The 21,280-nt window shown below is 52.8% G+C and overlaps 11 protein-coding genes and 1 non-coding gene across 12 annotated transcripts; 7 read left to right on the forward strand and 5 right to left on the reverse strand.

Moving 5' to 3' along the window:
- Positions 1 to 103: 103 nt before the first annotated feature.
- Positions 104 to 916, reverse strand: QC761_611025 (uncharacterized protein; the record flags this gene model as incomplete). Its single annotated transcript, XM_062881513.1, has 1 exon — positions 104 to 916. One exon carries the CDS (start codon positions 914 to 916, stop codon positions 104 to 106), a length of 813 nt encoding a protein of 270 aa, XP_062730261.1.
- A 471-nt stretch (positions 917 to 1,387) lies between these two features.
- On the forward strand, positions 1,388 to 3,644 carry QC761_611030 (uncharacterized protein). Its single transcript, XM_062881514.1, has 2 exons — positions 1,388 to 2,355; positions 2,407 to 3,644. Exons 1-2 carry the CDS (start codon positions 1,825 to 1,827, stop codon positions 3,205 to 3,207), a joined length of 1,332 nt encoding a protein of 443 aa, XP_062730262.1. The 5' UTR covers positions 1,388 to 1,824; the 3' UTR covers positions 3,208 to 3,644.
- Positions 3,645 to 4,261: 617 nt separating this feature from the next.
- On the forward strand, positions 4,262 to 5,317 carry QC761_611040 (uncharacterized protein; the record flags this gene model as incomplete). Its single annotated transcript, XM_062881515.1, has 1 exon — positions 4,262 to 5,317. The coding sequence occupies one exon, from the start codon at positions 4,262 to 4,264 to the stop codon at positions 5,315 to 5,317; it is 1,056 nt and encodes a 351-aa protein (XP_062730263.1).
- Positions 5,318 to 5,624: 307 nt separating this feature from the next.
- On the forward strand, positions 5,625 to 5,698 carry QC761_0100700. Its single transcript has one exon. It is a non-coding gene; the product is annotated as a tRNA-Val (tRNA).
- A 428-nt stretch (positions 5,699 to 6,126) lies between these two features.
- QC761_611050 (uncharacterized protein) lies at positions 6,127 to 6,936 on the forward strand (the record flags this gene model as incomplete). The annotated part of the gene is made up of 1 exon (XM_062881516.1): positions 6,127 to 6,936. The coding sequence occupies one exon, from the start codon at positions 6,127 to 6,129 to the stop codon at positions 6,934 to 6,936; it is 810 nt and encodes a 269-aa protein (XP_062730264.1).
- Positions 6,937 to 7,022: 86 nt separating this feature from the next.
- On the reverse strand, positions 7,023 to 8,443 carry QC761_611060 (uncharacterized protein). The gene is made up of 3 exons (XM_062881517.1): positions 7,918 to 8,443; positions 7,883 to 7,892; positions 7,023 to 7,855 (listed from the first exon to the last, which is right to left on the reverse strand). The coding sequence occupies exons 1-3, from the start codon at positions 8,247 to 8,249 to the stop codon at positions 7,058 to 7,060; spliced, it is 1,140 nt and encodes a 379-aa protein (XP_062730265.1). The 5' UTR covers positions 8,250 to 8,443; the 3' UTR covers positions 7,023 to 7,057.
- Positions 8,444 to 8,797: 354 nt separating this feature from the next.
- Positions 8,798 to 11,440, reverse strand: QC761_611070 (uncharacterized protein). The gene is made up of 5 exons (XM_062881518.1): positions 10,645 to 11,440; positions 10,340 to 10,495; positions 9,646 to 10,257; positions 9,279 to 9,592; positions 8,798 to 9,226 (listed from the first exon to the last, which is right to left on the reverse strand). The coding sequence occupies exons 3-5, from the start codon at positions 9,706 to 9,708 to the stop codon at positions 9,055 to 9,057; spliced, it is 549 nt and encodes a 182-aa protein (XP_062730266.1). The 5' UTR covers positions 9,709 to 10,257; positions 10,340 to 10,495; positions 10,645 to 11,440; the 3' UTR covers positions 8,798 to 9,054.
- Positions 11,441 to 11,806: 366 nt separating this feature from the next.
- QC761_611080 (uncharacterized protein) lies at positions 11,807 to 14,256 on the reverse strand (the record flags this gene model as incomplete). The annotated part of the gene is made up of 2 exons (XM_062881519.1): positions 11,807 to 12,446; positions 12,505 to 14,256. 2 exons carry the CDS (start codon positions 14,254 to 14,256, stop codon positions 12,126 to 12,128), a joined length of 2,073 nt encoding a protein of 690 aa, XP_062730267.1. The 3' UTR covers positions 11,807 to 12,125.
- Positions 14,257 to 14,982: 726 nt separating this feature from the next.
- Positions 14,983 to 15,831, reverse strand: QC761_611090 (uncharacterized protein; the record flags this gene model as incomplete). Its single annotated transcript, XM_062881520.1, has 1 exon — positions 14,983 to 15,831. One exon carries the CDS (start codon positions 15,829 to 15,831, stop codon positions 14,983 to 14,985), a length of 849 nt encoding a protein of 282 aa, XP_062730268.1.
- On the forward strand, positions 15,418 to 17,940 carry QC761_611100 (uncharacterized protein; the record flags this gene model as incomplete). The annotated part of the gene is made up of 7 exons (XM_062881521.1): positions 15,418 to 15,864; positions 15,943 to 16,693; positions 16,743 to 16,873; positions 16,926 to 17,438; positions 17,488 to 17,565; positions 17,630 to 17,807; positions 17,865 to 17,940. Exons 2-7 carry the CDS (start codon positions 16,119 to 16,121, stop codon positions 17,938 to 17,940), a joined length of 1,551 nt encoding a protein of 516 aa, XP_062730269.1. The 5' UTR covers positions 15,418 to 15,864; positions 15,943 to 16,118.
- A 316-nt stretch (positions 17,941 to 18,256) lies between these two features.
- Positions 18,257 to 19,880, forward strand: QC761_0100770 (uncharacterized protein; the record flags this gene model as incomplete). The annotated part of the gene is given in 5 exon segments (XM_062873103.1): positions 18,257 to 18,379; positions 18,499 to 18,569; positions 18,685 to 18,691; positions 18,700 to 19,227; positions 19,272 to 19,880. Coding segments are annotated over 5 exon segments (1,338 nt in total).
- Positions 19,881 to 19,920: 40 nt separating this feature from the next.
- On the forward strand, positions 19,921 to 20,406 carry QC761_0100780 (uncharacterized protein; the record flags this gene model as incomplete). Its single annotated transcript, XM_062873104.1, has 3 exons — positions 19,921 to 19,946; positions 20,001 to 20,131; positions 20,375 to 20,406. 3 exons carry the CDS (start codon positions 19,921 to 19,923, stop codon positions 20,404 to 20,406), a joined length of 189 nt encoding a protein of 62 aa, XP_062730271.1.
- Positions 20,407 to 21,280: the final 874 nt, after the last annotated feature.

Raw genomic sequence — 21,280 nt, forward strand, 5'->3', positions numbered from 1 at the left:
AAGAGTGACAAGAAGCTCCAAAGATACCCAGCCAACAATCTTTTTACCCCTTAAGTTCCCCACGAACCCCATCGTTTGCCCAGAAAACTTTTCTCATACCCTTTCAGAAACAGTTGTTCTTGACAGTACTGATACCCAACAGCTCGGCACTCAAGTTGACCAAGATTTCGCCACCAGCCTTCAACTTCTCGGCCTTGGTGGTGGCTCCCAACATGAGCTTAACAGCCTGCTTCGCACCCCCAAGCGCCTTGATGTACTTCTTAATCCTGAGCAGCTTGGCAGCAGGTACAGCAGTGGTGGCAAGGAGCTGGACAATGGCGGCAACACATTTGGCAATCTTCCACAGCGAGGCCCTGGCGGCGAGCTCACCCCTCTCGAAGAGGCTCAAGTTCTCCTCAACGGCATCAACATAATCGGTGTCCCGCTTGAGAGCCGTTTCGGGCTCACGGTCTCCATTGGCAACGAGCCACTGGTGGAGCACTTCATCTCCCTTCTCGAGGATGTCGTCGGGAATGCGCTCAATCTCGGCAAAGAGGTGGTCGAGGGGGAAGTCGAAGTCGCGAGTGAAGTTGAAGTTGGTCGCCCAGGTGGCAGGGGCCTGTGCGCGAGCTTCCAGAACGGCAGGGCCACCCGCGTCGTTCTCAAAGTCGTCGGTGTCAGGGAGAAGGCCATGGTTGTCATAGGGGGCGGGGATGGCGGTGACAGTGGCCACAAAGAAAGCGGCAGCAGTGGTGAGGAGTTGGAACTTCATGTTGATGGTTGGAAGTCTGAGAGTAAGGTAGTTGACTGTTGCTAAAGGGTTTTCAAAGGATGAGCAAGCTAGATGGTGCTTTGAAAGCTGTTGATGATGAGGGTGATTATGGAGAATAGACACGGATGAAGTGGCCCCCTTTATACAGTTTTCTGGCCCTTTCATGAACCTATTTGGTCTTTGCTGCTACTCTCATCCTCGCCACCACCCAAAAAAATCCCAAGTCTCACCTTCGCACCAGGATAATCTTGGAGTTGCTGACCCGACTCTAGGCAACTTCATTAAGCTTCGGTTTCTCAACTTGGCAATCATCAGGGGTCGAATAGGTTATGCAACAAGCAGTCTCTCTATCTCCAAGTACATGCGGCGCAGAACAAGGCTCTGCCCCTGAAATCATGCGGCAGATAGATAATCGGCAACGTGAGCCTTGTCAGACAGGCTGTGGTCTACATCTTTCTTGGTGAGGTGGGACAAAGGTTGAGCCGTGCCAAGGTAAGCGTTGCGAGTATAGAGATGGAGGGTTACATTAGGCGTGCGGCGTTGGGCGCAGTCGTTGGCCCGCCCCTGAAATAAGTCCAGCTGAACTGCAGAAGAAGGGTGTTTGGATGAGCTTGTTTGTGCCACCCCCCGCACTTTGATCTGGCCAAGCACAGTGAGATTTACCTAGTCGATCTGCAACAAGTGTATTCCACACGGGTGGTCTGTGGGAGCTCAAGGAAGAAAAAATATGGTGAGCATGATGTATCGAGAGAGCAAACTATTTACCAAAATGAAAACAAATAGAAAAAGCAATACGCCCTCACAACCTGACCCACTGGGAGCAACCGGTCCTCCCACATGATCTTATCGCCGACAATGACAAGTGATGCTGTTTGACGACCTCCAACGGGCAGGCACCGTGCATTGTTCACGATCCAATCAAGGCGGTCGACGTCAGCGTCGGACGGACATTGTGGGGACGGCGTTAAACCAGGCATTGTGGATGAATCAAGCACAGCATTATCTCCGGTTCTCTGAAGGAACTGCTCTGCCATTTTTTCTTTTCGACACATTGATATTGGTCACAGTCATAGATGGGTCAGCTTTCTGCCTCTTGCCCCACCGATGGGCAACCACATCGGGCGGCGGTCGTCGGCGCTGGAATAGCAGGCTTGTGCGCCGCCATCGCCCTCCGTCGTGCAGGATGGCATGTCGCCGTGTACGAGAAGAGCAGCTTCAAAAACGAAATTGGTGCGGCCATCACGATAACACCCAACGCGACCTTGGTTCTGGAACGGTTTGGATTCGACTTTTTGGAATTCGGCGGCGTTCGCAATGAGATGCTCCTGCGCTACGAGGCGAAGAACTTGTCCCTGCTTCAAATGGAATACTATGGCCCGGACTCAGGCGCAGAATGGAGTCGCTTTTGGTCAGTTCACAGGGTGGACTTGCACAGTGGGCTCAGAGGGCTAGCGACCCAGACGCAAGACAACACACCAGGGCCACCAGCAGATATCCGATTGGGCCAAGAAATTACGGGAATCGATTGCGAGGCCGGCACAGTCAAACTCAAAGACGGGAGACTGGAGCAGTATGACTTGGTAATAATAGCAGATGGGGCTCATGTAAGTCTGGACTCTTTCACCTCGCCCAGGAAGGGAAATTGATCAGCATAGAGCCGCTTAATTGAGGATTTTACCGGGAATCCGTCCACGGTTCACCGCACAGGCCGGTCTATTTACAGATGGCTGGTATCCATGGACGAGGTCAATGCAGATCCTGTACTCCAAAACCTCTACACAGACCCGCAAGGAAGTCGGAAAAGCGGCTTCGTGGCTTGGGATGATCAAGAAACCAGGATACTTTGGGTCAGCTACAAGTGTAGGGGCGGCAAGGTGCTGAACAATGCCGTGGTTCATGAAACGCAAACCGGTGAAGGAGAAGAGGATCTTTGGCAATCTCCCGTATCACGAGAACAAATCCTCAAGGTGCTTTGCAACTTTCACCCGTCAGTTCAAAACATGGTCTCCATGACGGCCGAGGACGGCATCAAAGCCCACCACCTCTACAAACGGCTTCCACTCCAAAGCTTTGTTCGTGGAAAGACGTTGGTGATGGGAGATGCAGCACATGTCATGATGCCCATTCATGCGGCCGGAGCAAGCATGGCTATCGAGACAGCGGCCACGTTGGAAACACTTTTCGACCTTTCCGGGAGCACATGGACAATGGACAGCCGGCTGGAGATGTTTGACAAGCTCCGAGTGCCCCGATGTAACCTCGCCATGCTTTCTTCCAACGCTGGCCCGGAATGGCTCCACATTCCGGGTGTGGAGGACGAGATTCGAAAGTACTACTCTGGTCCTCTGCCGCCTGCTGGTGCCATGCCTTATAGCAGTGCGTTTAGGGACGTCTTGTTCAAACACGACGAATACCGAGCCGCAAGAGAGTGCATGGACAAGACAGCCAAGAACTAGGTGGACGAGATGGGAAAGAGACGGAAGACCAGCAGAGACGGATAAACTGCTGCAGGCAAGGAGCTGTGCAGTAGAACAGATGCAAATGACACGAGTTTTGATTGCGCCAGCTCTCTCGGGGTATGTCACCCCATTTGTGTGGTCTTGGATGCCAATACCCCCTCAAACCCTTATCAGATGAGGAAGTTGTGGGTAAATCAGACATTTCGCCCCCCACGTTTTTGTCCTCAAGGTGTCCAGGAAATGAGTGAGTGGCGGGTATGTACCTGTGGTCGGGTTGGACAGCGAGCTCGCTCTCGGTGATTCGGTGAATGTGGTGGGAGGTGACAACAAGGTGATTTTCCTTCTCAGGCTATGAGGCAACCCTCATTCATCACACCTTGAGTACGACGTTCCAATGACACCCCAAGGGATTCTAGAAGAATTCCCCCCCCCCACATTGTCAATCCCTATTCGGGCTGCATCCAAGCGAGACTCTCTTGTGCTATCACAAGCTGCGCACCTCGACAGTGCCGAGAGACAATGCTGTACCGCTGGCTATATGAAGTGTAAATGTAGCGGAGCTTCTTCGGGTTACCGCCAAGGCGGATTCAACCTTTTATACAGACTCTGGCCCACGAAATGACGGCACGACGCCCGCCGTTCCTGCATGACCCCAGCACAGCATCCTCGGTAAAAACGGCAGCCTGTCATTTAGCCTCTATCTGGAATCTCACTTGCTTATAACACTGCAAATGCTCCGGATAGTGCCTCACTGTGACGCCCAAGACGTGTAAATTAAGAAAAGAATAGCTTCTGAGCGGGTTCCTGATCTAACAGCCGGCAGCCGAGATGCCTTCTCCAAAAAATCAAGACCGTGAGGTCCCTAATCAGGGCTTGTGGGGTGAAGGGTCAAGACACGGGGCATGAGGGGGTCGTGGATGAGAGATGAAGCCGAGTGGAAATTGATTATTTACATGAGCTCCCCCATCCCTTGGTCGGGAGTTGCCAGCTTGATCCTGCTCCTCGTCCCGCCCCTCTAGACCACGACAGTGAGCGTGAAACGACAGCAAAGATGAAGTCCATGTACATTGGACTGGCAGCAGCTGCCTTGTCGTGGACAGGCGTGCTGGCCAGCGAGAGCAACAACGCCATTCCCAACGAAGCCCTCCTCGCTCGTCGCCCTCGTGTGCTCCAGAGCCGCCACCGAAACGGCACCACTGACTACGCCCAACTTGGTCTTCGTCAGGAAGGTGGCAGATGCGGAGCGGGAGTTGGACGCTGCCCCGATGGGCAGTGCTGCTCCGACTATGGCTTCTGCGGTTTGACCGTTGACCACTGCCATCCTCTGTTTGACTGTCAAGCCCAGTATGGTGTCTGCGGATGGCCTCCCCCGGTGCCTGCCACCACATCGACTCCTCCCCCCCCCCCAACGACCACGTCAACCCCCCCACCCCCTCCCACCACCACTTCCACCACTTCCACCACTTCCACCACTTCCACCACTGCTCCCCCGCCTCCTCCTACCACTACAAGCAGTGTGGTTGTAATCCCCCCGAGCAGCACCTCATCAACTCCCTCTGTTCCCCAGCCTACTGGTCCCCTGGTTGTGACCACCAATGGCCAGTGCGGAAACGGCACCATGTGCATTGGAAACCCCAACTACGGCCCTTGCTGCTCGCAGTATTTCTGGTGCGGTTCCTCAATTGACTTCTGCGGTGCCGGCTGTCAGTCCAACTTTGGTGCTTGTCTCGGCATCCCTGGTCTGCCCGGAACTCCCATCAACGGCACGACCACAAGCACCTCGCCCGTTGTCCCGCCCACGACTACATCCACCCCGGTTGTTGTGCCTCCCACCACAACCTCCTCCACCACCACCACCAGCACCACCACCACGAGCTCGACTTCCACCAGGACCACCTCCACCACTTCTGTCGCGCCCACTCCTACCCTGGTCCTCCCACCCGGTCAGAGATCTTCTACCGACGGACGCTGCGGTAGCGGTCAGAACTGCTTGGGTTCCACCTTCGGAAGATGCTGCTCGCAGTTTGGCTGGTGCGGCGATGGCGATCAGTACTGCCCGTATATTGTCGGGTGCCAGCCCGAGTTTGGCTACTGCGATCCCAACTAAGCTGCAGTTCCCTTGTTTACTGTAGAATTACGCGTTGTAGACAGCAAATGGGTCTGTCATTTGTGCGGAGAGAGAAGATTTGAAGGTTTAAAGGCTGGAAGATTACAGCGAATATCAAGTTAATGTTCAAATTGACTCCCTATTTGGTTCCAACAGGTGTTATGATCTACCGATTGTCAAAAGCGACCGCACCTATATGAAGTGTGCCGATGATGTCAGTTGGGGTAAGCAATAATGAAAAAAGGGGGGGTACTCCATGGGCGGTGGGCCGAGTGTGGATGGGTGGGGAAGCAAAAATAATGGTATTTGATTTCGTCCAGGCTCGAACTGGAGACCTTCAGTGTGTTAGACTGACGTGATAACCAACTACACCACGAAACCATCTGATTTGTAATGATTACCACACGTAATAGGCCTTGTGTAGAGGTATCAACGCGACAATAACGAACATCACACATGGTCTACAAGCAATACTGCCCAGCAATCAAACCGAGCAGGATACAAATGGCATCTAAATGTATACTTCACAGATATCAGCCCATCCAGCAGTCGTGGGGTGCATCGGCAGATAGTTGCAGCGGGTGCATCATGCTCGGCTGGATCTGGTGCGCCATTGGCCAGCCAACACCTCAGCCCCTATTGATCTCCTGACACTTTCCAATACAATGCCGGCACCGCCCGTGTAAAACAAGCCTATAAGAACAACACGCCGTCAGAGCCAGCGCAAAAATATCTTGACAATTTTTTCTACCGTCCAAATACAACTGTATCAACTTTCCCCATCAATATCACCTGCATTACCATCAACCATGAACCACAACATCACCGACGTTGCCCCTTACCAACCGCTACTTCGACGTCCGCACTCCCCAATTTCATATCCGAAGAAGAAGAAATCGAGGATATTTCCTGATCTCACCAGGAATATCAACTTGGGCGAAGACATTGACCTCGTCGTTGGCCTCACAGCCACAGCGCTCACAGCCGACCAAGTCCTCAAGCTCAAAGACAGCAAAAAGCACAAGGCCATGCATTTAGCAAAGGCCAGCCTGAGTGCCGCCGCCGCCGCTACCGCGTTTACCATGATGAAAAGAGAGCATAATGAAAGAGTCGGGCGGGAGTGGACACGTCGGCGTCCCGAGAGTGAGTCCAGGTCAACGCCAAGCACAACAAAAGGCGAGAAGCACGAGTGCCACAGTAGGAGCACCTCACGATCTAGCTCACGTCCGAGGTCATTCGAGAGAGCGAGGAGAAGAAGCAGAAGCCGAGACCGGGAGCTGCCCTACCCTGACTTGGAAGCACAAGACCCAGAAGATCACAAAGTGCGATGGGCTCTAGTTCCCTCGCCACCATTTCAGGAAGAACATCAAGAGCAGCGTGCAGAGAGCCCCGAAGACTACAGCTACGCGAGCTCGCGTCTGGCGCCACCGCCAGACCAACGATACCACCACAGAGGCAGGGCTCGGACAACGTCACCAGTCCGCAGGCAAGACGATGACCGGTGGCCCGATAACCATCGGCACCATCACCGAAGAGGGAAGTCAGAAGGACAGTCAAGATGGCACACTTTCTTTGACCTGCTTGGTCAAGAGTTATTACAGAGGCAGCAGAAAGCTTGAGACGACTCTTGGAGATATAGACAGCACTTTTCCTTTGGATCCAAACTGAAACAATCAAAAAAACGTATATGTAACCCAATGTACTACTCCTAAACTCCGATCATGCCGCATAAAGCACCCACTACAAATCCTCTTCGCTCAAAAGATCCCAACTCAACCCCTCGTCAGTAACCTCGATCAGCCCAGGTGCCGCAATCGTAGCCCCCACCACCTCGCTATATGTCGTAAAGTTGTCTTTTGAAGTAAGAGCAGCAATCGTCAACCCGACAAGTATATTCTCCTCAAAACGAAACTCAGCCTCAAACCTCAGCTGTGCGTTGTTCTCGCCAAACCACTCGACATCTTCAACAGGCAAACTGATGGGCAACAGCTGTCCGCTAAAGTAGGTAACAAACAGATCCGGACTAGTCTCATTGATGAACTGCTCTGCTTCGGAGGAGCAGGTCAAATTGGCAACAAAAGACAAGCGCTGATCACGGGGCTCAATGGTTTGGCCTCCTGTCACATGAGCGACCTCAAGAGGCGGGAAGATTGGGATTTCAATCTCGCCGATTTTGAAGGGGCAAGAGACGACGAATTGTTGAAGCGCGCTCCAGGCAAAGGCGCCGACGTTGGTGGTCAAGAAGGGTTTCTGCGATGGCTTTTGGTTAAGAAGCAGACGGTAGAAGCCAGACTGCTGCCCTTCTTGGCCGATAATGGAGGCAACTTCACGAATAGGGCCCAAGTCCCCGTTGACGGCTAGCCTCTCGGCCGCCTCCTGAAGTGTTCCGAGAACGACATCGGTGAAGGTGGCGGCGAGAGAAATGGACGAGTTGATGTCGGTGGCACCGGGGAAGACGTACTCGCAGGGGTCGGGGATCGGAGAGGCGTTGAAGTGCTTGAGAACTTTGGAGGCATCGATGGTGTGCAGTTGTTCTTGCTATTGCATAGGTAAGGTAGTTAGTACCTGCGGAGGTCTGTGGCAGGGAAATGAACACTTACAGCCAAGACGGTCGCCAGGTTTCGAGTATCTCCATTTTCTTCTCTGTTGGAAGTGTGAAGCCAGGCTCGTCCGTGGTGATGTTCTCAATGAGGGAGGAAAAGAAGGCGACTTCAAAATTCTCATTGAAGCTAATCAGTTGGAAAATGGGAATGCTGCTTTCGTTTAGGGAGGGCCGGGGTGGTGCATCTGACAGTGTGCCATCTGCTACGTCTTCGATGAATTCAAGCTGAGTTGCATTCGGGTTAGGAAACCCGTCGGCGCTATCGCGGCGAACCACTCTCCCTGTTGCCAGGGCCATGGCTACGAAAAGGAAGGCTAGTTGGGAAAGCATGATAGCTGGAATACACGGAAACTGTTCAGGAGAGACTTTTTAGAAAATAACCCAGATTGCCAGTTTTTGGCGTGTTTTATTCATCCTGGCTTGGCCGGATGCCTGTCATTTATAGCAATCGCTTTTCCTTTGGGTCCAAACTGAATTTCCTATTGTTAGATTTCGCTAAAATGCTCTCAATCTGATCAGGTACAAGACTGAATAGTTAGCTTGAGAATAGGGCACAGACATGTCTACCCAAAACTTGTACTATGTACTGATGATATCACATCTTCTTGGACAACGAAATTGTTGTTCAAACACAGCCCGCAATCCAGGGTCTCGAGCCGGATGCGGAACAATGTTCTCATATCATCCGTTCCGACCTGGTCGGCCCAAATAAGCTACTGAGTATTGGGGAATCGGACAAAGGAGCTCTGCTACTTTTACCAGCGTTGGGAGCGGGCAAGAATACCTACCTCGGTGCCTAGCTTGGGCCCAAAGCCTCAGTTCCCTTCTTTCAATGTGGTTCTCAATCACCGACCTCAGCAGAAAGTCACGTCTGGGAAGTTTCAAGTTAGAAAGTTGTGTGAATTTGTCGTTCAATGTGTTTGAGAGAATCTATAGCAGGGAGATAAACCAGACCACAAGCACCCCTTCAGCCAACGGACCGGTGCAAAGTTCCTCCTCTATGATGGTGTACAGGTAAGTCATACACGTGAAAAAACTACAACAAGCGAAACTAATGGAGGGGAGAATGAAAGTTTCCGTCAGGCCTGTATGACCGTAGGAGTTCGGTTGTACGTTGCGAACAGCCAAGGTGTACTCAGTACCACACTGGGGCAGCGGTCCAGTGCTGCAACATCCAGTTGATGGCATAAGTCCACTCTTGAGAAAAGTAGGCTGCCAGCTCCTGTATCTGTTGATCGTCTGGCACGACATCGCCCCACATTTCAGGCCTGGCTGCTTCGATTTCAGCATAGGTGGCCACCAGATTCCTGCCATTCTTTGTTAGTCCTTAATCACCAAATAATCTGACAAGGAACGTACTCCTCTGTGATCTTTTCTAGTACCATCCAGGCGAAGTTCCAGCTCCTGTTGGATTGCGGGTCGTTTCGGACCAGGCCCTGGGCGTACGTCAACATTTCCCCGGAAAAGGCGTAGTTGGGGGTGAGCCCCCGGAGCTCGGAAAGCATCTGATTTGATTCGACGTAGTAGATCCAAGCCGAGGTCATGGGTTCCTGGAAAGCTAGTTGATCCTCCTCTGTCTCGGCATTCGCTACCAAGCGTTCCACACGACAGAGCTCAGTCAAGGTGTTGATGCGGTGGGTAAGGAGAGACTCGATGATCTGGCGCGCTGACTGCTGCAGGGCTGTTAGTTTATTTGAGCACGGGCGAGAAGGTATGCCAATCATACTGAGCCGGATCCACTCGAGCTTCCAGACTTGTGTCCAGTTCGACGTGAGCGCGAAGATGACATGGTGGGTTTTGGTGTGAACGAGAGCAGGTTAAGTCAGTGTGTGTGTAAGTGACTGAACTGATGGTAGTGAGATGTACAGCGACTGATGATGGAGCTGGGCGAGCTTGATGTAGATATAAGTCTGATGGTCTGGAATCTTGAAGATGCGGAGGTCTTGGATTCAAACTTGAGAAAGTGACTGCCTGGTCCAAAAAGTGGATAGGTAACGGCACCAATACTGACGGTACTTTTCATCCCTCCACACTCTCCCAGTCTACCGGGTCAGGGACAGCCCTAGGCTCACCGGAATGGCACCCAACCTAGTGTACTCGAGGAAGAGACAAGACATGCCATCCAATCATGTTTGGAGACAGGACGACAGATAATGTTGGGGCTCTTACCGGGTGGACTCACCAGATCAGTATAAAGATGACCGGGTGATGGGCAGAGTCAGACGGGCGAAGCTTGAAAAGACGCCCCAAACAAAAGGCAAGAATGGGTTCGGTGGCCATGGTACGCTATGTGCCGGAGTGACCATGGACCAACGGATGGTGCGGCTCGGGGAGTTATCTGCCAGACGAGAAGCAAGGGTTGTATTAGTATGGGAATAGGTAACCATTTCCAACCATGACGATGGGGGGTCAGTACTTACCGAGTGCATCTCCTGGGCACAAGAGATAGTTCTCATATGCTGGATCTCTTGGTTTTGTTTGCTCTTGGAGAGGAACATGCCTGAGCCCTCTGTCTGTAAAGCCAGTAAACTGTTGGTTACAACCCCTCACTCACGGAGCGTTGGGTGATGAACTTTCTGGGAACAATATCACCACCGGTCAAGCTTGTTGCTATCTTAGTTGCACAGAATCAAGGCTCAGGATCAGGCATGGCATGGCTTGCAGTGGTTGACTGGCAAGGCACCGTATAACGTCGAATTTGTGGGTTTGAATAATCAAGACGCACCATGAGGCATCATGTCGTCATGAGATGAAGGGTGAAATGGATGAGTGGGCTAGGCATAGATTCGTCCTGAGCTCATTTCGAGTATTGACCGTCTACTCTCTTTCCTGACATCTTGAGTTGTTGCCTGAGAAAATACATGGGTCTCTGAGGCCTTGATTCCACCCTCATGATTGCAGTCAGATTTTAGCGCATTATAGTGGCACAGCGAAACAATCCGCGATCCACCACGGACTGTATGTTGGCGGTGGGATCCAAACAAGAACGAGCCTCGTAGTCAGAGTCGGGCGCGAGTTGTAAGCAGTCAAGCCATGAGTGAGGAGCCGCGTTTATGTTCCGGGAGAATGGACAGGTGGGTGCGGTGCATTTGAACCAATGGAGGTGTCATCGCTGAGCTAAGAGGGATGCCTGTCTTGGTGTTTTGCATGTAAGGATGATGAATGACAATGCCACTCTAGAGTATGAGTCTGGACAAGACCGCTCCGATGTCACCGACTGCTGATTGGTGGCTGTTGTGAGTGCAGTCCGGGCTTCCACGTGAAACTCAGCTGGTCTCGCTCCAAGTGTGCCTGCCAGGAACCAACGGCGATCTGTTTCAGGCGATCGGTCCCCGGCCCCCGCGGTAGGGCTGAGACGAATGGGAGCAGGGATGACAAGAGATGATGGTCATTTCGTAATCTGGATGCCTGAGGAAGCCCAAATCGGGTTGCGGAATCAGCGCGCCCATCCGGAGATGCAGCAAGACATCTGTCAAGTTGCTGGCCATCCATACCTGTGCATTTGTGGTGATGAGATAGAGAACACGAGGTGACTGATGAGGGCGGGTAAAGACGCTGTGACATCACCTCTTGCGTGGGGAGGACCCCTGTCTGGCTGAATGGCTGTAGACCCCCCAACGTGCAGTAGCGGCGCATTCCAACTCCCGAGCAGTCACCTTCATTGGTCTCGTTACGTGGAGATACTTTTGTCAACATAGCCGGTATACAGAGCAGGTGGAAAAGGTGTTTCGACCAAAGAATCCTCTGTAGAGTCATGAATGCCTTGACAATGTTGAGTGCGTAGCCCAACAACTGCGGAGGCAAATCTTGCCCAAGTCACGGCCAGTCCCCATAGGGGTATCGTCAAGAGCGAAGTTTTTAACGCCCATACCGGGTTGGGAAGGTGACTGCCAAGGCGGAACTGATGATAGACACACTTCTGTCTTCTATTTGCGTTTTGGAATCCTTTCCAAAGCAGTTTGTAAGCTCTTCACTTGTTTGGGGGTTGCATGTAAGCGAAGATGACCCAGTTTCAACGTCGAATTGTGATATCCTTCTCTTTGATGTTGAAAACAGAGTAACCTAAAGTCATTGTAACAGGTGCCTTCTATCCCGACACAGAGCCTCTCTGTAATGGCCCCCAACATGACAGACAACAGCTCCCCACCCCCATCGCCATGTTTCACGCCAGGTAGACAGAGTCTCACCTTGTAGTCATCCTTTGTGTCACCTGCTAACAGCCCTTTCCTCGTCAACATCCTCATCGTCCTGTCCATCTGTACCCTCACCACCTTGCTCTTCCTCACCTTCGTACTCGGCACTCTCTAACCCATCGCCTTTGATCACCCAGCTCCAGATCCACCCGCCAAGAGTAACACCGGCGAAAAGACCCCATGCGAGCCCCTCTCCCTTGGGCCTGACACGCATGCTCAAGGTAAACAGGCCCCCAGACAAGAATGGTCCCACACTCCTCCCTGCGGCTGACAGCGTTTGAGCAACCCCGTTCAAAGTTCCCAACGTCTCATGGGAGGGAGCCGAGTTTGTGATCTAGACATGTGATCTGGGTCAGCACATATCAGAGGTGGGGGTAACATGATGAACTCACCAGAAGCATGACACTACTCAACCCCCCGACAGCACAGATGTTCTTGATGATTAGAACGACTCCCAGCTCGCTATAGAGCCAGCCCTTGCCGCTGCCGATGCCCAGGTGAGGCGTTGAATCCAAGTACCCAATCCAGGGCATAAGACTCATAGCAACCGCCATTCCAAGTAGAGAATACCGGTATGTTCCGAGGTTCCCCATCCTCGCCTTGAGCCTTTCAAACACAAGAGCTTGGAAGACAATGGTGGCCAGGCCTGCAAGGGACAGGGACAGGCCGATGATGCCCGGTCCAAGCTCGCGTCCGGTGGGGGGAGGAGCAGAGACAAAGATTGGGTACAGAGAGTTGAAAGAGATGTTGGCAAGCTGAAAGACAAGATAGGTTCCCAAGACGGCCATGGTATTTCGGTTGGCCAATTGTCGGAAGGCAGACTTCTTTTGCGACGGAGTAAGGCTGTTCGCATCCTCGTCATCTTCATCAGCTGCCTTGGTATTCGCCGAACTGAGAAGTGCCTGCTGTTCTTGGCTATCTTGCTGGTGGTCAGAACTGACGGATTCCGACCTGTGTTTTCCAGCTTGTTGTTTTCTCCACGGCCGCTGGACAATGCTTTTCAGCCACCCCATCCAACCACGCGGGCCTCGTGCAGATGTCCCATCATGTTCTCCTTCCAAGGTTTCCTTGAACCATATTCCTAGCACAATGACACTGACGACCAAAAAGGCCGCCACCACAAGATTTGGTGTCAAGTAGGGGTATTTTGCCCCGTCAACCCCAGCATCTGTCTCCACCAACAGACCACCCAGGGCGGGCCCTGTAATGCTTCCAAGCGAATAGATGACGGGAAGCCACGTAAATGCTCTGCTCTGATTCGTCCTGTCAGTGACTTCGCCCAGACACGTAGGGACTACTGCAGCATTCCCGTTGAGCAATCCCATAGCGACGTGTACAATGATTAAGTGCGCATAGGTGGTGCAGATGCCAAAGAAGCAGAAGCAGCCAGCTAACAAAGATGTCCCGATCAGCATGACAGGCTTGCGTCCAATCCTATCAGAAAGCCACCCCCACAGCAGATTGGTCGCCAGCTGTGCCATGGCAAAAGCCGATGCGAGCAAGCCCACGTACATGCCTTCCTGGCCGGAGGGGATCTCGGGAAACGAGGCCACCATGGCTGGGAGGTAAGGACCAATGGAATTGAGGGCTGTCTGCTCTGCCAGTGACAGGAGCGCGAGCAAAGCCAGTTGTCTCCACGGTAACGGCGTTGAATTCGGACTCGTATCAGGTCTCGTGTGGTGGTGGCTGTTGCCTGACCCCTCGCCTCTTCGCGATGGCGATGCGCTGGAGCCTCGTTCGTCGGCTTGTGAAAAGTAGTGACTGTTGTCCTCTCCATGTTCTTCTCGCGATGGCGAATTTCTGAGCAGTGACCGGAGCCATGAGTTCTTTCTCGGCCGCGTTTGCTCAGGCTGGTTGGAGGGCGTCGCGGGGGGTTCGGTCGGAAATGTGTGGTATTTGGCGGTCGACTGTCGCTGGACCGGAGGAGGACGGCTGGCGACAGAACTCTTTCTTCGTCGGCGGCGGCTGCTTGATGGAGATTCTCGATAGGGAGAGAGATCGGGAAATGGCTCACCGGCGTGAAACGATCCAGAATGGCGATAGCGTTTGACGGAGGGTCGTGGGATGCTCGACTGCGACTGCGGGTGCGACTGCGAGGCTGTCGCGGTGGTCGCGCTGGCAGCAACGGCGCCCGTGTGCACCATTGTTGATGATGGCTGTGTCGTACTTGCTCAAGGGTGCGGGCTCTAAGATGAGAGAGGAAGACCTTCAGCACCGCTGTCTCTCTTCAAAGTCAGTGACGATGGAGGAACGGGCCAATGGGCAGCCAGGCAATTGCTCAACGGGCCCGGCTGCAGGGGATCCCAGTCGCCCCAGGAGGTGATGTCATGGCATGCCGCATTCGACCGATTCTGTGTTGACTGACTACCAAGGTATCGTCAAATGGTAGGGGAAAATAGCATAAGATAACTGTTGTGGATTGACACACACACAAGACCTGCAGATGAGGAGCTGTCAATGTCAATGTCAGCTGCAGATCTGCCAGATCCTCGGGCATCTGGGCAGTGATCAGGGTGCTGTTGCTGCCAGCAGTGTGTTTACCCCGCATCCAGACAATTTTGTGTTAAAAGCCCCACCATACCTTATGGAAACGTTCTGGAAGCTCAACCTCCAAGCTCCAAAGAAGAGACTCCACCTCAACTTTCATCACAAGGGCCTCCTCGGCCTCCTCTCATTGTCTCTGTTGACCACCACCTCGCCTAATCCGCGTCGCCGGGACTTTGAAGTTCAACCATGTAAAACCGCGCTGCTCAGCCGCGTCACATCACTGTCGGACAATACGGGCAGCCAGTCTCACGCGCACGACCATCCAATCGGGCACTCGGTTTTTGAACAAGTTTATTGGCAGACGGCATCCATTGTATCGTACTCTAAAAGACAACAGTCCGGGTGCCGTTCAAAAACACCCTCCTCTCGGCATACCACTTGACGGCGGCCGCAAGCACTTGGCTCTCTACGTTGGATCCCTCGTCCACCAGCGCCTTGGGGCTCAGGCTGTGGTCCACACGCGCAACGCGTTGCTCAATGATGGGCCCCTCGTCAAGGTCGGCCGTGACAAAGTGCGCCGTGGCACCGATAATCTTGACACCGCGGTCGTAGGCCTGGTGGTAGGGCTTGGCGCCCTTGAAGCTGGGCAAGAAGCTGTGGTGGATGTTGATGATCTTGCCACTCATGGCCTCGCACAGCGTCGGGCTCAGCACCTGCATGTAGCGCGCCAGCACCACAAGCTCGACATCGTGCTCTTTGATGAGTTCCAGGATCTGGCCCTCCTGCGCCGCTTTGGTGTCCTTGGTGACGGGGAGGTGGCGGAATTCGATGCCGTAGCTGGCGGCGAGGGGCGCAAAGTCTGGGTGGTTGGACACGATGAGGGGGATTTCGATGGGAAGCTGGCCCGTCTTGGCGCGGAAGAGGAGGTCGTTGAGGCAGTGGCCGATCTTGGACACCATGATGAGGACCTTTGGCTTTTGTGCCACGGGCCGGATGTCGTACGTCATGTCATACTCGCCGGCCAGCTTCTCAAAGTGCGGGCGCAAGAACTCGGGCGACTCGGTCGGTGTTGGGCCAAAGTGCACACGCATGAAGAATTTTTCTGTGACGGGATCCGAAAACTGCTGCAGGTCGATGATGTTGACCTTTTCGCCGGCGAACACGCCCGTCACGGCGTGAACGATGCCCGGCTTGTCAGGGCACGACAGCGTCAGGAAGTGGTCGTTGGCCATTGTTGAAATGCGTGCTGGGTGGGTGATCACTGGGTGAGTGAGTCCAGACGAGGTCATTCAGTGTTTTTGCCTCCTCAGTTTCAGGAATGACTCAACTAACGCACTTCGGAGCTGCCCGTTGGAGATGTGTCCACTGTGGAGTTTGGAGTGTGCACGCTAGGGTTAGGGTACCTGCATTTCGCTTGGCAGCCCCTGAGAGGCACGAGATCTCGGAGCGACGACTTGACGTGTTGCAGTGCGGGAATGATATTGGTTTTGGTATACCGGTGTGTCACAGTCTGGACAACATGGACATCTGGTCTTTTCTGAGCTCATGCCCCGGCCAAGGTGCTCTTTTGACGACAGCAGATCGATATCATGAGCAGGAAATCTTGACTGGCTGGTTTACGTTTCAAAAGACTGTCGACATGACGTGCTTGTTTGGTCTCTTGCTGCTTCTGTCAGCGGTTCTCCCTTGCTCCTTTGCTTTTTCTCAGTGGAATGAGGAAGTCGTGAACGGCATCCCTTACCGCACCTTTTACCACGCAGACACCAACAGCAAGCTTTCGGTAGTCAGTAACTCTGGTATCTGCGAGACAACCCCCAATGTGAATCAAATCAGCGGATACATCCGCATCAGCAAGGACATCAACCTCTTCTTTTGGTTCTTTGAGTCTCGCAACAGCCCTGCAACCGCCCCTTTAGCTCTGTGGCTCAACGGTGGCCCAGGATGCAGCTCGATGCTTGGTCTCTTTGTCGAACATGGGCCTTGCCGTTTTCCTGATGGATCGCCAGCGGGATCTGACCCAGTGTTGAATGAAGAGAGCTGGAACAGCTACGCTAACATGCTCTACCTTGATCAGCCCGTTGGTGTGGGCTTTAGGTTTGTTGGTCTGTCTCAACGCGCAGGGAACCCGGTTAACAGACGAAAGCTATGGGGTAGGTCAAGTGAACGCCACCACCCAGGGCTCGGTCTATGTGTGGACGTTTCTGCAGGCCTTTCTTGCTGCCAAGCCTGAGCTAGCCAAGTCACAGTTTGGCCTCTTCACTGAGAGCTATGGCGGTCGGTATCTTCTTGCGGTGCACAATACTTCGCGTAGGCTGATAGCGTTCAGGACATTACGGGCCGGACATCGTCCGCTTTATCCAGCAGCAAAACAAGGTCGTAGACCAAAACGTTTCCAACGCAGTCAAGATCGACATTATTGCCTTGGGAATCAACAATGGCTGGGTCGACCCCAAGCTCCAGTTTCCTGCGTACCTCGATTTTGGACTCACCAACAACTACAGGCAACTTGTGAATCAGTCGCAGTATTCAACTGGAATCACTCTATACCAACAACGATGCGTTCCGGCATTGCAAAACTGCACCGTGACCACAGGGACAGCGGAAGATTGCAACCATGCCCACAACACCTGTTACGATGCGTTGGGTCTCTTTACCGTGGAGCTCCAGCGATTCGACCTGTACGACGTCAGAAGGGTCGACACATGGACTGGGATCCCAGGAACGGATATGTACCATGAGTATCTGGCGAGGTCTGACGTGAAGGATGCCATTGGCGCTCAGCGCGACTATACCGAGTGTTCCGACGTCGCCTGGGGGCTGTTTGACAGTACCGGAGACCGTGAGTTTTTTCTGGGCGACTGGGTTACGCCGCGCTGACAGCGATACAGCATCGAGATCCTTCCTCGGTGAGCTGAGCGAGGTTGTCCAGTCAGGTGTAAGAGTGCTGTTATGGGCCGGGGATGCCGGTGTGTTTGTTCCTGGCCTGGTTTCCTTATATGTCAATGAAGCTGACATGCATGTCTGGCGCAGACTATCTTTGCAACTGGATGGGCAATCTTGCTGTTGCACACGCGATTGACTATTCAGGGCAGCTTGACTTTGTCAAGAGAGGCATGAGCGCCTATCAAGTCAACGGAACATCTTTCGGCGAGTTCAAGACGGTCGAGAACCTGAGCTGGCTTCGAGTGTATAGTGCGGGGCATCTTGTGTAAGTTTTTATTTTCTGGTCCATCACACTCTGGCCGCTGACACTTGGCCGTCTTAGATCCTCGGATCAACCCCGAGCCGCACTGCAGGCATTCCGCCAGACCATGGAAAACAGACCACTGGAAGCAACTTGAGTCGATGTACAAGTTGGGTGCTTTTGCCCTGTTTGGATTTGAGTTGCTGGGAGTTTCGAAAGGGGAATGTCTGCTGGATAGAGAAGGATCAGCTTTTGGCAAATTGAACCGAGTGTCCAATGTCGCAATCATGCCGATATATGCATGCAAGTGTATTTGTCACAGGTTAGTGTTTTTGGCTGCTTGGCCCTGATGATGCTGACAGCCTAGACATATTCAGGTAACGGTTGGCCATATATGAAAGCTCCAGATTCCAATTCTCACAGGCTGGTCACCTCCACGGTCCTCGCACAGGTTTCCATTTTTCTGAGACAATATGCGGGTGGCAGTCATCGGTGCCGGGCCTTCGGGTTTAGTGACACTAAAGTATCAGCTCTCAGCTTGTGACTCTCTGGGTTCTGACCCTGTCGAACCGATCTTGTTCGAGTCCGAGTCATCGGTGGGGGGGACGTTTGCTCATCGCACATCGCACATATGAGGATGGAGAGGTATATTTGCAGAATGCTTTGATCACTCACCGGCTCACCAAGTGTACTGTAGCTTGTATCTTCGAAACAGCTTACGACATTTTCCGACTTTAGGCCTCAGGACTCTGACCCGGACTTCCTTTTGACTGACCGTTATGTCGAGTACCTCAACAATTACTGTACACACTTTGGGCTTTGGGAGCACATCAAACTACTGACTACCGTTGTCTCGATCCGCAAAAACGGGAACAGGGGCCATATCATTACTTATCGGCAGTAAGACGGTCCACAGACTGCAGAACACGAATGCGATGCCGTGGCCATTTGTACCGGACTCCACGTTACTCCGAATATCCCAAACATCAACGGCGTGGACCGAGTATTAAAAGTCTTTCACTCGTCCGAGTTCAAAAATAGGAGCCAGTTTGGAGTGGGGAAAACGGTGCTTATCTTGGGTAGTGGCGAGACGGCCATGGATCTAGGATACCTCGCCATGCACAGCTCCATCAACAGAGTCTTGATGAGCCACCGCGATGGATTTTTTTGCACACCCAAGAGAGTTCCTGATCTTGTCTTTTGCCCATTCTTGGTAACAAGCCTGACCCGAACAGACTCAAACGTGCTGGTCGACATCAGCAATGCTAGTCTTTTTGACACGGCCTACGTCCATCGCCGTCTGAGAGACCAAATTTTGCTATGGCATTACTATAATATCTTTATCAAATCGACCCTTTGGTTGGTTGGCGGCTCCAAGTATGGAATGGCACAGTGGATAGGGGGGGTATCGGATGAGCGGTATCACGCTAGTAAAAGCCTGTGTGTTTCTCTTCCATTCCGTTGCTCGGAAGCTGATATTTCTACTAGTTTTCTGCAACAAAATCCAACAAGGCCATGCCATATCTATCAGCCCCATATCGCCAAGAACGGGAATCGTCCATTGTCCAGAGAATCAGGTCTTCCCTCATTCAGGTGCCAATAGTAGAGATTGGTGGTCGACACATTGACCTGGCACCCTGGCCTACCCACTTTGACGAACAAGGCATCGTTCATTTTCGGAACAACAACCGTCCCGAATTCCGCCGCCTGAAGGGCCAAAGGATCAAGCCTGATGTGGTGATATTTGCAACAGGATACACACAGACTTTTCCTTTCTTATCCGATGATTACCCTACGCCAGAAACCCTTGATAAACGATCCATCTGGAAGTCGACAGATCCTTCTGTTGCTTTTATTGGGTTTATCCGCCCATCCTTTGGCGCCATACCGCCGTTGTCCGAACTACAAACTCAACTTTGGGTTGTCAACCTTTTGCGCCCTGCACTAGTACCAAGGCCCTTGAGCATCACGGATGAGCCACATTACAAACTCAAAATGAACAACAGATCGCGAATCCAGTACGGAGTGGACCACGAGAGCTATGCATATCAGCTTGCACTTGGCATGGGAGCTGCATCAGGATTCTCCCAAGTTTAATCGCGAGGATCGGCATATCAAACGTTAAAGGGCAGACGCAATGGCAGGTGGTACAAGTTGCCTCTAGTATGGGCTTTGGGAGCTAATTTCAACACCAAATTCCGGTTGACGGGCCCATAGCAGTGGAAAGGTGCAGAGGACGTGTTGGTGGAGGAGCTGTGGGCCACGGTTGAGCGAAGAGGAGGGTCCTTTGGCCATGTTACACTCTCTGGCTTGCCTATGGCTGTCTTTGGGTGCATCAGCTTGGTGCTGTGGGTGTTGGAGCCTGTTATGAACATGTTGGGGATGCTAATGTGAGATCAGGCCCAAGTTGACAAAGACACAATTTATCCTAGCTCCTCTGACTGCACATCCCTAGCTGTCCCTCTCATCCACAACAAAATCAAGCCAGGGCCCCCGGTACACAGAAACCCAATTCATCACAAAGGGAAACCCTTGGTTCCGGAGAGGCTCTGTAAGATCCAGCTTCAAGTTTCTCACCATGCCCGCGACAGCATGGTTGAGATTCAGATTGGCCAGCGTGTAACCAACACACATCATGTTGCCCATCCCAGCGGGTACCAAATACTTTTCCATGCCCCTTGAGCTTCCTCCGGGGAGCCATCTTTCCGGTTCGAACCTTTCCGGATCCGGGAAGATCTTTTCGTTGTGATGAACGTGATAGTTGTCTGTCTCCACAACCGTGCCGCCGGGGATGTCATATCCACATAATACAGCTCCCTGGGTTGGCGTGTCACGAGGCATGGCCCCAGGGATTGCATGTGCCAGCCGCAACGATTCCTTCATAAGAGCAGGAAAATAGGGCAGAGCCTCCAGAGACGCGTTGGTGATGTCTGAGCCTTTGTCGGGGAAGGCTGCTATCAGTTCTGAAAACAACTTGTTTTGGACAGCAGGGTAGGCACCCAGAAAGTACGCAGTCCGGGTCAGCGACCAGAGTGTAGTGTGCAATGCTGCTCCCAGTATTGTGTAACCCTCGGCAATGACAGTGTTCGGGTCCAGGGAATCCAACAGCCTAGCAATGAATGATGACACTTTGCTTCTTGGCTTTTCGGCAGGCCTCTTTCGCTCGTTCATAATTCGAAACACTTCGACTGCTGTGGTGTTTCTAAAGATGGCTTGTCCGGTGGCAGCAGGGATCAACTTTGTCATAATGGATTGAGGGACGCCCTCGAGAATCGGCACCCCGGGAGGAAAGTACTTGACTATTGTCCAGGACTGCGCGGGCATGTCGACTGAGCTCGTAAGGGGGTGTGCCTCGAGCGTATCAGTTTCCAACAAACTGGTGCACGGTAAGCATAGGCAGGCTTTTGAACAACTCAGATCAAACAAACATACCTGTAGGATGTCTGACAGATGGCCTCTGCCGCGACATCAACAACTAGCCCAGCCAGTGCATTCTT

Source organism: Podospora bellae-mahoneyi, chromosome 6 (genome assembly GCF_035222275.1).
Source record: "Podospora bellae-mahoneyi strain CBS 112042 chromosome 6, whole genome shotgun sequence".
NCBI classification, from domain to species: domain Eukaryota; kingdom Fungi; phylum Ascomycota; class Sordariomycetes; order Sordariales; family Podosporaceae; genus Podospora; species Podospora bellae-mahoneyi.